This window comes from Penaeus monodon, chromosome 38 (assembly GCF_015228065.2).
Source record: "Penaeus monodon isolate SGIC_2016 chromosome 38, NSTDA_Pmon_1, whole genome shotgun sequence".
Taxonomy (NCBI): domain Eukaryota; kingdom Metazoa; phylum Arthropoda; class Malacostraca; order Decapoda; family Penaeidae; genus Penaeus; species Penaeus monodon.
In genome coordinates, this window is record NC_051423.1 from 18715946 (window position 1) to 18728445 (window position 12500).

The following is a 12500-nucleotide window of genomic DNA, read 5'->3' on the forward strand; positions in this document are numbered from 1 at the left end:
TAAAAAGGCGGCAGAATTACGGACTTAGTCACATGTATTTATTCAAGGATTTTGATAAGGGACTCTGGCCTCATCTCTTCCATCAAATTTGTTTTTTATACCAAATAGTGTTGTTTTGTGTTTATTTTTAGCCCAGTACATTAGGGTTTTTCGAATGTTTTATTTCAGACAGCCATATGGTTCAGGGAAAACTCTGGGTAATTGTTTGTGAAGTGAGAGTAGATATTGGAAGCCAGTTCCCTACTTCTATGCCTTGGGGGCACTCCTGGCACTCCAAATCCAAGGCTTTTTTCCCCATCCAATCACCATGGATATAGCTGCCTTGTAGTTTGTGTCAAGTCCTATTTTCTTTATTGCAAAGGTTTTGCCGGTGCAAATTATTTCATATGTGTGTCGTATTTTTCTGTTCTCTGTGGCAGCATCTAAGATTTTTCCTAACTTTGAGTGGTTGCTATGTAAATATAGACCAAAAAGTGCCGTTGTTGATAAAAAAGAGAATTTAAGAATTCAGTTTTTAGCATTTCATTTACTTGTTGATAAAAGAAAGTAGTGCAACACACAAGTAAAACTTTAGCATAAATCTACATAATGGCTGCTCTAAGACAAAGAAAATCTGATGGCTGTGTCATAAAGAGAGGGGAAAACTACACTCACATGAAGTAATCAAAATCCTCAGAAATGAAGAAAATAGGTTGTGATAGATGCTGTGAGGAGACCAAGTCTATGGTAATTGATGTTCTGGACCGATCATTTGCTATATAAAAGAATAACAAGTGAACCGTTGGAACAATAGTTGGTTGGACTGCAATATGAAACAAAAAAGTTGCCGTTTTTTCTGAATCTGTACCCTTACCGACAGCGATTCAAGAGTTCCATCACCATTTTAGGGAACAGTGCATTGTATCAGCAGATCATCATTTTTTCTTATAATTGATTTGCTTTAAGGGATTCAGTCAAACGAAAAATTTTGGGAGATAGGCCTATATATAGTACCAGATAAATCAGTATGGAATGAGTGGCAGTGAATTCTGAGGCATTTTTATTTTATGGTATATTTCTGTTGCAGATTTAAAGTGAAGTTACTCATCTTTTGTAAAGGAAAATAAAGAAAAAAAGAAATAAAATAAAGCAAAGATTTACTTGTACATGTCAGGTCTCCCAAACAATTTATCAAATAAGAAGCCAACCCAGGCAGTGGTTTGTTGGCCCTTGCCGGAGTGCTAAAGTCCCCAAGGCCATCGTGATCATATAACCGTATCAGTCACCAAGTTTATTTCCCTGCCCGAGGCACTGATGTCCAACTTTTTCCACATTATTGTATTGTGTGTGTGTGTGATGTAACATGAATAGATCGGGACAGATATAAGGGTCTAGGTAGTTAAAGTCTTTATTGGTTAATGCATGTTTCTTGTATTCTACAAAGCAGTTATGTCGGGCATATTTAGGCAGGAGTGAGGAAATCTCTCTTCTCAGGCCCAACAGGAATTGGAAGGTAAATAATTGTCAAGGTGTTAGGAATTGTGAATAGAAAAAATGCTCTAATTTGCTCACTCTAGGCAGAGAAAAAAAGGAAAAAAAAGGAACTTCTGCTTAATACTCCATTCCCCTTTCTTACACATCAACAGGTGGCCATGGCTGCAGGTCAGGTGCTGTTCCAAAGATTTTATTATGCCAAGTCCATGGTGCGGTACCCAATGGAAACGACTGCCATGGCCTGCATTGCCCTGGCATCCAAGATTGAAGAAGCCCCGCGTAAGATCAGGGATGTCATCAATGTTTTCAACCACGTCAGACAAGTGAAGAACGGAAAGTGAGTAACTATTTTGTCTCTCCAGGTGCAGACCAAAATTTTGTGATATGTTTGTGCCATTCTATATTTTCACTATGCCCAAACAATCTTTTGGATTAACACTTATTGATGACAAAAAGATAGTGTGGGTATTATTAATTTGCTGTTTTCATTGAGTGAGTGTTTGTGTGTGTATGTGTATGTGTATGTGTGTGTAGATCTTTATAAGTTCTGCATAAATTCATGCACACAAAATCCCTTGCCTTTGTTCTCTACAGGACCATCCAGCCAGTGATCCTTGACAGTAACTATATTGCACTGAAGAACCAGGTGATCAAAGCAGAGCGTCGCTTACTGAAAGAACTGGGATTCTGCTGCCATGTCAAGCATCCTCACAAGGTAGAGTATAGCAATTTTTGTTTTGGTATATTCTGATGCTTCAAGAGCTTAATTTGTAATTTTATTGTTATAATCATTAATGATATTATTGTTGATTTCTCTGTGTGCCTCTGCTTCATCCTGTATTGGCTTTCCTTATGAAGTTTCCAGATTATTTTTGGTGTTTACTTCATTTGTTTTCAAAGAACAAATGCTTTCATGTATTCATGAAGTTTATGAACTGTATTGTACTGTATAGGAAGTGCACGTCACACAATTGTAAAAGTGATACAAGTTAAGTAAACATTAGAAGGGATTCTAGTGGAATTACTGAAAAAAATTTAGAACCTAAGAATTGGAACCCAGTTATTGTATAATTCTTGTTGGTTTCTTCCATTCCAAATTTTATGGTCTCATAAAATGCATCGTCCACCAGATACTTATTTGCCCTGACACACTTGTGTTGTATTACACATGGTGAAAATTTGTAGTAGAGGCAGGTTACTCCAATCTGCAACTTTCGCATGGCAAGATAGAGAAAGTTTTTGACAATTGGTGTTATGAATTGATAGTTTATTTATTTATTTTTATTTATTTTTCTCTCTCTCTGTAAAGCTAATGGTTTCCTCATACATAGAATAACAGGTGCCCAGCCTTTCATTATTAAATTTCAGAGTATATAGAAATTGATATATGTTTACATATAAAGCAGATGATGATACTGGCATGCAGTGTTGTGGAAGTAAAACTGCATGAATATGAAAAGTATGACATGTTTTTTCCTTTGTTTTTGGTAATTGTGCAAGTTTGTGTCAACATATTTTGACCAATAAGAATGCTGGTTTCTGGAATCCTCTTTTTTTCTCTCACTACAATGGGCAATTCCAGCAAGCTTTTCCAGATGCATTTCACTTTTGAGTTATAGGATTAAAAGTTAATCAACAGTAGTAGGGTAACGTCAGCACATTCCTTCATGGCTAATGAAAGCAGATGTCTTTGCAGAAAATGAACCTCAACACATCAGCGGGTCGTGTACTGTAATTGGAAAACCCAATGTTTATTTTTCTGTTTGTCTGTAGGATTGACTTTGTGTGTTGTTTAGGTGGCATAATGGTTTTGAGCTGATTCGAAAAAAAATGATTGAGAATTTACATCTTATAATGTTGAGATTAATTGAATTCTTGACATATTATTATTATTATAATTTTCTTGTTCTTCTTCTATATTTCTTTTTCTTTTCTTTTCTTTTTTTTTTCTTTTTTTTTTTATATACATATATATGTAGATAGCTTGTATATTTAAGATGTCTAACATGTGTTCTTCTTGTAGATCATTATCATGTACCTGCGTCTGCTGGAGGCGGATAACAACCGCCAGCTGGCCCAAACGTCATGGTGAGTCCCTTGTGTTTCGGTCTTACTGGGGGCTCCATCCTACTCCTATATATATACTCTGTTCATTCTATCTCTCTCTCTCTCTCTCTCTCTCTTTTTTCTGCTTTTTTTAGTTATTATTATTTATTTATATCCCTCCACCCCCTCCCTTTTCCCTTTCCTTTTCTTAGCCACTGTAGTTCTTTTTATCATTTTTCATGCTTGCCCCCCACCTTACCCCCTACCCCCTTTTCTTTTTTTTCTTTTTTTTTTTCTCTCGTCTCTTTCTCTCTCCTCTCCTCTCTCTCTCTCTCTCCTCCTCTCCTCCTCTCTCTCTCTCCTCTCCTCCTCCTCTCTCCTCCCTCTCCTCCTCTCTCTCTCTCTCTCCTCCTCCTCTCTCTCTCTCTCTCCTCTCCTCCTCTCCTCTCTCTCTCCCTCCTCTCTCCCTCTCCCTCCTCCTCTCTCCTCTCCTCTCCTCTCCTCTCTCTCCTCTCCTCTCTCCTCTCCTCTCTCTCTCTCTCTCCCTCTCTCTCTCACCTCTCTCCTCTCTCTCTCTCTCTCTCTCCTCCTCTCTCCTCTCCTCCTCCTCTCTCCTCCTCCTCTCTCTCCTCTTCCCTCCTCTCCTCTCCTCTCTCTCCTTCTCTCCTCTCCTCCCTCCCCTCCTCTCCCCTTCTCTTCCCCCCTTCCTATCCCTCCCTCTTTCTCTCTCTCCATCCCTTCCCTAATTTCTTTCTCTCATTTTTGCTGTAGACCCAATAGTTTTACGAGATTTATATTGTCTCGTGCTTGCTGTAAGATTCATGGAATGTTAATAATAGCTGTAAAATTTTCTTCTTATAATTCAAAGACTTATTGACTGTACCTGAATGAAGAGAATGTTTTTTTTTTTAAGACCTTTAAAATAACGATGCTTACCATAATGCTGTAGTCCAAAATAATGTGCTTTTTTTTTCTCTTTTTTTTTCTACTGGGTTAGACACTATTCTTCCTGATTTTTTCCTCCCCTTTTTGTGTTTGTTTGTTTATTTTTTTCCCCCTTTATCTGGTAATACTTCTTCATTCCCTGGATGGAGCTACCAGTACCCTTTTCTTATTTTCCAGTGGTTCGTGGTTTACTTAAGGTGAAGATAGTGCAGAGGTTGGCTTTTAAACCAGTAGTTACCTGGCAGATTCCAACTTTGCAACTCAGCAGCTGTGTGATGGTGTCTTCCATTTCTGTCAGCCTTTTAATATTGATTTTCTTTGAGAAGACAGCTGCTGGTTGTGTCACTCCATTCAAAGTGACTTTGACTGCCATGACTGCTTGGCTTGTAAAATTCACAATAGTTAAGAAAAGAAAAAAAAAAGTTTTCTTACTAGACAGAATGGAAAAAAAAATCTTAGTCTAGCAAATGAAGAAAGGCAGAGATAGTTGAGGTGTAGAGGCTGCCGCAGCTCCCACACACAGACACAAGGCTGTGCTATCTTCACCTGTCACAGTTAACTCTGCCCTCTGCTTGGCTTCACCTGTACGTGAGAGTATCATGATTGGGCCCCTGTGCAAATCGGACCCAAGTCATCATCACGTCTTTTATCAAATTAAAAAAAAAGTTCAGGGAAGCGATGGAATAATGAGCTAGCCCCATTGGTCTCTGATCCTTGTGTGTATATACGTTCATTAGCAATATGTTTTTTTTTTCCCCCCCCTCTTTCTTTCTCTTTTATTGTATTAAAAAAGATAAGAATTTACAGAATTTTGATTTATACAGTAATTCGAAATCATTGGACTGTTTCGTTTTCAGTTAATTTTACTTTAATTTTACTCATTTTCATTTTAAGAAAGAGGTCCATGAGGCTGCTCATAGTCTGAGAGGAAACCAGTGTCCAAAGTATACAAAAATTAAGCACAGTGGCATGTCAGGTCACTTTATTAATTTGGTTGAAGTATGTACGTATTTTTTTTCTCTCTCTTTCTCTGGGGCTTTCATGTAAAGAAAGGAAAGAAAAAAAAAAAAATTGAGAAGCAGAAAAAAGGAAATTAGATTTATCACTTAGCTAGGAGATTTAATTTTGTAATGCAGGATGTTTTAGGGCACCGAAGTTGATGATGGCTCAGTAGGTGGCACCAGGCGCTAAAATTTCATGCATCATTTTCCATAGTCTTTCCCCATTGTGCAGTGAGGATGGATATGTGTATATATGTATATGTATGTATGTTTGTATTTTTTCTTTTTAATTTAACTTTTTTTTTTTCTCTCTCTCCATATTCCATCTCTCTCTCTCTCTTGCTCTTTCTCTCTTGCTTTTTCCCAAAACTTTTCTCTGGTAACAAATATTTTAAAGTAATACAAGTGAGCAGAAAGAGTCATTGCTGTATTGGCAGTTATTTGAAGCTGTCAGTTCACTTGCTCTTGATGTGTATGCCTGTTATGGTAGCACACACTATGGGGAAAAGATATTTGTTTTTGTTTTCCATTTATTATTTTTTGTTTGCAATGACTCACATTGGAGAAAGCAAAGTATTTGTTATGTAGGAAATGGTCACCGGGCCTCACTTTGTTGAACATATGCGGTACAAGAACAGACAATGTATGTTGACCAAATGAGGTGCTTATTATTCAGATATGTGTTTTTACCACAATATTAATGTAAGGTTTTGTTCCATCTCAGAGGAAGGTGGGGCAAGGTAAGTTGTGTTGGAGAGGCCAGCACTGCCCCTGCGCCCTCCCATCACCACCACCATCACCACCACCACCACCACCTTGACCTCCAGCTCCACTACCGGCACCACCTCCCCCTCTGCTAGCGTGGCTGGTGCTGCCTGGCATGTGACGCAAAGTCTGGCTGGGCCCCTGTCACTCTGGGCTCTCCCCGTCTGGCGTGTGTGGTGGCGCCGTGGTCTCTGCCTGGGTGCCTGTGGAAGGGCCGAGTGTGCTCAGCAGCAACCCCCTCTTAGGCTCTACAGAAAGTGCCTGGCCTCCAGCTACCACACACTGCGAATCTCTAATTAGCTCCTCAAGCATTACTCCAGCCAGCCAGAATTTGAATGAAATAGTTCAAGTAGTAAAAGCCTAGTAAGAATGAACAACTTTTAGCATCACAGTGATTGCATAATAGATGTTTACTTTGTCTAGTAAACACAAAGAGAAGTGTACAATGCTTAATCAAAACAGAAGCAGATTTTCAAGTTAACTTAGTTGCATTGTATTTGTTTCCAGTAGGTAAGTAGCAACTGGCTGTGAGGTTTTCAGGGACTGCATGCAGATGAATCAAGGACAAGAAATGTTTTCCCCTGAAGTGAAAGAGTGCGTTGTATATCTTTATAAATCAGTTTACCTGGAGCTAGCTCAAGTAAATGAAAACAGTTGCATACATGACTCTTGGAATTGCATTAGTAATCAAGTGGAGAAAGTGGGCTGTGCCGGCACAAGTGACAAAGCGAAGGATAGTGTGGTGCAGCGAAGGGATGGGATGGAATGCCATGCACTAAGCTCTCTTTCCAGGTGGCATCAGCTGGCTCAGAAAGGACACATGATGGGGCCAGGCCGCTTCCTGGTCCGCGGCAAGCATCTGCAGGCCAAGGAGGGGAAAGAGGAAAAAGGATGATGAGGTGGAGGGGATAAGGAGGGTGAGGTTGGGCAGGTGAAGGAGGATGGACGGCCTGCACAGGGCATCTTCACGTCTCTCCAGGCTCTTTAGTGCTCTCATTGTTGTCTGGTTTGTATAAGTCCTCATAAAGGAAGCCACCATGGAACATTTCTCTAGTGCAAAGGTGAACTTCTGTAGTGAGGTATCATGATTTGATAATACACTGTGCAGCTTCACTGCATCCATTGCCTCATTGTGCCTGGTAGCCATCAACTACTTGAGCCTCCTTGAGGCTTCACAACCCCCCAGCATGTTTTTCTTTCTTCCACAGGAATTACATGAACGATGCGCTGCGGACAGATGTTTTTGTGCGTTACTGCCCTGAGACCATAGCTTGTGCCTGCATATGGTTGGCTGCGCGGTTATTAAAGGTGCCTCTCCCGGAACACCCTCCCTGGTACCTGGTTCTGCAAGCTACACAAGAGAGTATTGAAGACATTGCTGCTTCTATACTTAAGTTGTACACCAGAAAGAAGGTGAGTCATGTTTAACATTTAGCATTTGGAAGCACCTCTTTCTCTGGGATTATATGTGCAGTCCATCAATACTGTTATTGTTGTTATTACTATTAGTAATGGTGGTAGTATTCATAGTAATCAAAATAATGATGCAGAATGGAATTTTCAAAGTAGTGGTAGCAGCAGCAGCCTTTTCTGAAATGTAATTTTCTCTTTTTAGGTCAAACTAGAGGCCCTTGAACAGAAGGTAGAAGAGATCAGAAGAGAGCAGCAGGAAGCTCGCCTAAGAAGCAAAGCAGTTGCTTCCTTAACTACTCCTCAGGCCAATGCTACATTTAGCCCAGCATCTAGAAATAACACGCCCAACAAGACAGTCACGTCACCTACAAGAAAACGTTCTTCCTCACCTGACAGGTAACGTATCTGTGCCTTTGTTTCTCATATTTCAACCCTGGATGTTCAGATCAACTACATGACAGTTTTCATGCAACTATTTTAGGAAAAAGTGAATAAATGGAGTGGATTAGAGAACTGAGGAGGAGTTGCTGTGTAATTGATTGACGCATCATTTACAGGTAATGACCAAGCTGCTGCCGAGATCTTGTTTGCATTATTGCTTGTTTTGTTCAAAGTTTGATGATAGTAGGATATCATGTTCTTTGACTTTAAAATGAATTTGATATTAATATAAAGTAGTAAGTCATGCCCTATGCCTTCACAGGTTATAAGGCTGTTTTCTAGTCCAGGATCGCTCGTAATTCCTGCCAGAAATGAATTTTAAGTGGTTGGTTTACATAGGCTCAGCATTAACCTTCAGAATATTGGTATTCATTTCTTTATTTGTTTTTGCAGTTGTTCAAAAGGGTTAATTGGATTTGTTTAAGGAAGCCATTTTTGGAGCGAGTGGGGTGGGAGAAGATAAGGGAAAAGCGAGTCAGTAATTGTTGTTCCTACTGGAATTGTTGCCTTCAAATGTGAAGTAGATTGTAAATTTTATTTATTTAGTTATTTGTTTGTTTTATTTTTATCTATTGTTATTGTTACTACTACTACTACTACTAACTATACACTACTACACTACACTACACTACTATACTACTTCTGACTATCTCATCACCACACCATCCACTACTCCACACCACCACCACCACCTGATTATAGAATTCCACTAACTCTGTCACTTTTTTTTTATACTCATTTGTTCAAAAGCAAGTTCCTGTTCAAGTTTTTCTTCTTCATATGCCTTTCTCTCTCTCTCTCTCTCTCTCTCTCTCTCTCTCTCTCTCTCTCTCTCTCTCTCTCTCTCTCTCTCTCTCTCTCTCTCTCTCTCTCTCTCTCTCTCTCTCTCTCTCTCCTTTACTTCAATGTAATCTTATTTGTTCTGGAAGTAAACCATCACCTCTCCCATTGCCAGTAATTGTGCCTGACCTCTTGTTTTTAGTACATATTAATTTAGTTAGTAGTTATAACCCCTTTTAATTATATTTGTTCTAAGAGCAACCTTCCCTCTCCAGAAACTCCGGCAGAAAGCGAAGTGGAAGCAGCGCAAGCCGATCGAGAAGTCGCAGCCGCAGCCACTCCCGCTCATCCCACCGGCGTTCGAGGAAGAAACAGCGCCGCGACTCCCGATCTTCACGCTCCCACTCCAGGTCCAGGTCCAGGTCGAGAACCAGGTCACGCTCCCACTCCCGCGACAGACACAGAGGCAGCAAGAAGTACTCGAGAACCCCCTCACCCAACGTCACACCACCACCTCGCTTCACAAAGAACAAGTAAGTATAGCTCTGATACGAGGCAGTTTTGTATTGGTGTTTGTACATTTATTTGTATTATTCTGGATTGATTTCTTCTTTTTCTTTTTGAAGTCCAAAGTAATTCTCTTTCTGTTAAATTCTACACTTTAATTTGAACCTGTAGTACTTGTAGCAGTCCGGTTCTTTTTTAGATGGATAATTTTTAATGTGAAAACAAAGCCTTTTGTCTCCTCCTCCCCTTACCCCTCCTCCTCCCCTTACCCCTCCTCCCCCTCCTCCTCCCAGCATTGCAGGTTGTGGGATGCTCATTCTGTATTCCATTACACCTTGCCATGATTTTTTAAGTTGCTTCTGAAGTAAATAGAGCAGCCTTTAATTGAGTTCTTTCTCCTGCAGAGACAAAGGACCTATTGTGAGATCTAGGTCAAGGTCACACACACGGTCCCCACAAAGGAACTACGAGAAGTACGACAGATTTGAGAAGTATGACAAGGTGGAGAGATATTCCTCAAAGAGTGACAGGTATGAGAAGAATGACAGATACGTCAGAGACGAGAAGGTGAGTAAGTACGAGGCCAAGGAGAAGAGTGACAAATACTCAAGCAAGTACAGCAGCAAGTTTGACCGATATGAAGTTGACAAGAAAAAGTACGATAGGGACGAAAACAAAAAATATTACGACAATGGCTTCGGCAAGCCTCACAAAGCCAAAAAGAATGGGCGTCACAGATCGCGATCGCGGGACAGACGACGATAGCCATACCTCACGCGTTTGATGCTGCGGCTCGTGTAGGTGCACGCTCCAACCCAGGGACATTATAAGAAATACCTTTAAGTTTTCACAAACCGTTCATTTTATTTGCATAATTGAAAAGTCCAAGCATGAGTGTAGAGGTTTGTGTTTTGTGTGTTTGTACATCCAGGCATTTGATTTAGCAATCATAAATGATATATTTTTTATTTCTTTTATTTTATATATACAGTGGAATAAGATACTGATACAAACAACCCAAAAAAATAAAATAAATAAATAAAAATGAAAATACTTTATGAAAAATAAAAGACAAGACAAAAATGCATGTACACTGACTCAGCAAGAATTATGCTACTAAGTACCCATTGGCATCATCTCGATTTTCTACACATATCTTAAGATTTTTTTGTCTTTTCTTTTTTTCCTCCTTTTTCTCTCTCTTTTTCCACCTTAGCTTGTACACCCATTGTGGGGGGAAATTTTTCATTCTTGATGTGTGTACCAGTGAAGCAGGATAGAAAAAAAAATGGGAAAAAAAAACATATAAAAAAAAAATCAGTATGTGTGTACAGTCTGTTATTAGGATGTAGATGAGATTATATGACTGAGTGTATGAATAACACAAATAATTATATTTAAAGTATTTTCTATGACTTCTCAATATGATTTTAAGTTTGGATATTCAGCTGTGATGTGTATATACTATTGAAAACTTTGTCAAGTAACTACATTTATTTCCCCCGAGGAACATAATTCATATGTATATTCACATTTTATGTAGTAGAAAAAATAAAATATTTTATTACTTCTATGTTATGATTTTACACCACGTATCTGTATTGCTTTGAGTTTACAGTAAAAGTTTCATCATGGTAAGTAAAAAAAATGCAAATGGCTGAAATATAAATCGAATTGCTGGATTTCTATAGAATCTACCATTTATACCAATAAGAAATATAAAATACCATTCATTCACATATTGTTTATCTGATGCAAAATACAAACATAAACAAGAAGAGACGTAAACAAACCACAAAAATACCACATTCATTCTTTTACTTTTTCTGACTTTGACATTCTAATTATTTTCCGATTTTGTTGCATCATGTTAAGAAAGATTTGCTAATATACAAGGTTAAATAAAGACTTATTACTGTCCAGGCTATGTAGTGTTTAACTTTTTTTTTTTTTATATAAATAAAATACAAGCTTCAAAAGAAAATATATTTCCCACATTGTTCATTAATTATTGTTAAACTGAATTGTGGTCGAAAGCTGGTCATCCAACATGTCAAATATACACTGAATCACACACTTTTTAATTTGGTCATTAATATACATACACAGGCACCTTGGACAAAACAAAATAAACATGATTGTACATCAATACATATTATTTTCTATACAGTTCAGACATGAAAACCTTCATAGGTGGAGGAGACCATTACAGGGTACTACTGGACAAGTAAGGAAGACCAAAAGGTTTGAAGGCCATTGGAGGTAGCATGAGAAAGTATAAGAGAAGAAGTTACGGCTTTCCTTGTTAGAGTCTCCATGTTGGCGAAAGGGCTTATCACTGGCAAAACGTTTAAGGGAAGTAAGCACAGAGGACACTGCCAAACGTGTTCAGGAGCGTGACTGTGCACTGAGGCCACATACCCATTTCTGAACTAGTGGGTTTCTTTTCATAGAGTTTCCACATGTGATGATGATGATGATGATGCTGATGATGAATATGATGATGATGATGATGATGATGATGATGTTTGGGGGGTGGAAGCTATGTCACCCATCTTCCAACTCTGAGTGAGAGAGTGTGTAGGTGTATCAAGTCCTGTAAGTGAGTATTAGAAAGGAAATTGAGATAGCTGGGGCGGGAATTATAAGTGTCTAGGCCTTAGCGACAACTGTACTTATATGCTCCTTGTAATTCAGAAAAGCGGAGACGCGACATCTCAGTTGTAGGTAAAACAAACAAAAAAAACAAAAACAAACAAAAAAAAAAAAAAAAAAAAAAAAAAAAAAAAAAATAATATATATATATATATATATATATATATATATATATATATATATATATATACATATATTATAAGTGGGACCCAGTATGGTGGAAAACTTTATTCCACTTACTCGCCTCTTCAAGTCCACCGCCGTTATCCGTCTTTGCAAAGAAGTGGAGAGTAAGCCTATCTACATTAACATGCGTGTCATGGCGCGTGTGTTTTGGGATTGTGCGGGCGGGGACCATTTTCACCCGCCACCAAAGCAGCAAGAGAAGAATTCTGATGGTCAAAGCTATTACACCAATACCTCTTCACTGACTCAAGTAACTCAGCCCTACAGTCAGCATGATACAAGACCAGT

General features: G+C 38.8%; 1 protein-coding gene across 1 annotated transcript in view; it reads left to right on the top strand.

The window, feature by feature from the left end:
- The window catches only part of LOC119596946 (cyclin-L2-like), a 12025-nt gene extending 1102 nt beyond the window's left edge, over positions 1-10923 (top strand). The window contains exons 2-8 of the mRNA XM_037946335.1: positions 1626-1810; positions 2068-2188; positions 3497-3561; positions 7439-7643; positions 7846-8039; positions 9140-9397; positions 9776-10923. Of these exons, the coding sequence (XP_037802263.1) occupies positions 1626-1810; positions 2068-2188; positions 3497-3561; positions 7439-7643; positions 7846-8039; positions 9140-9397; positions 9776-10136 (1389 nt within the window). The 3' untranslated portion in view covers positions 10137-10923. The remainder of the gene's footprint in view (positions 1-1625; positions 1811-2067; positions 2189-3496; positions 3562-7438; positions 7644-7845; positions 8040-9139; positions 9398-9775) is intronic.
- Positions 10924-12500: the final 1577 nt, after the last annotated feature.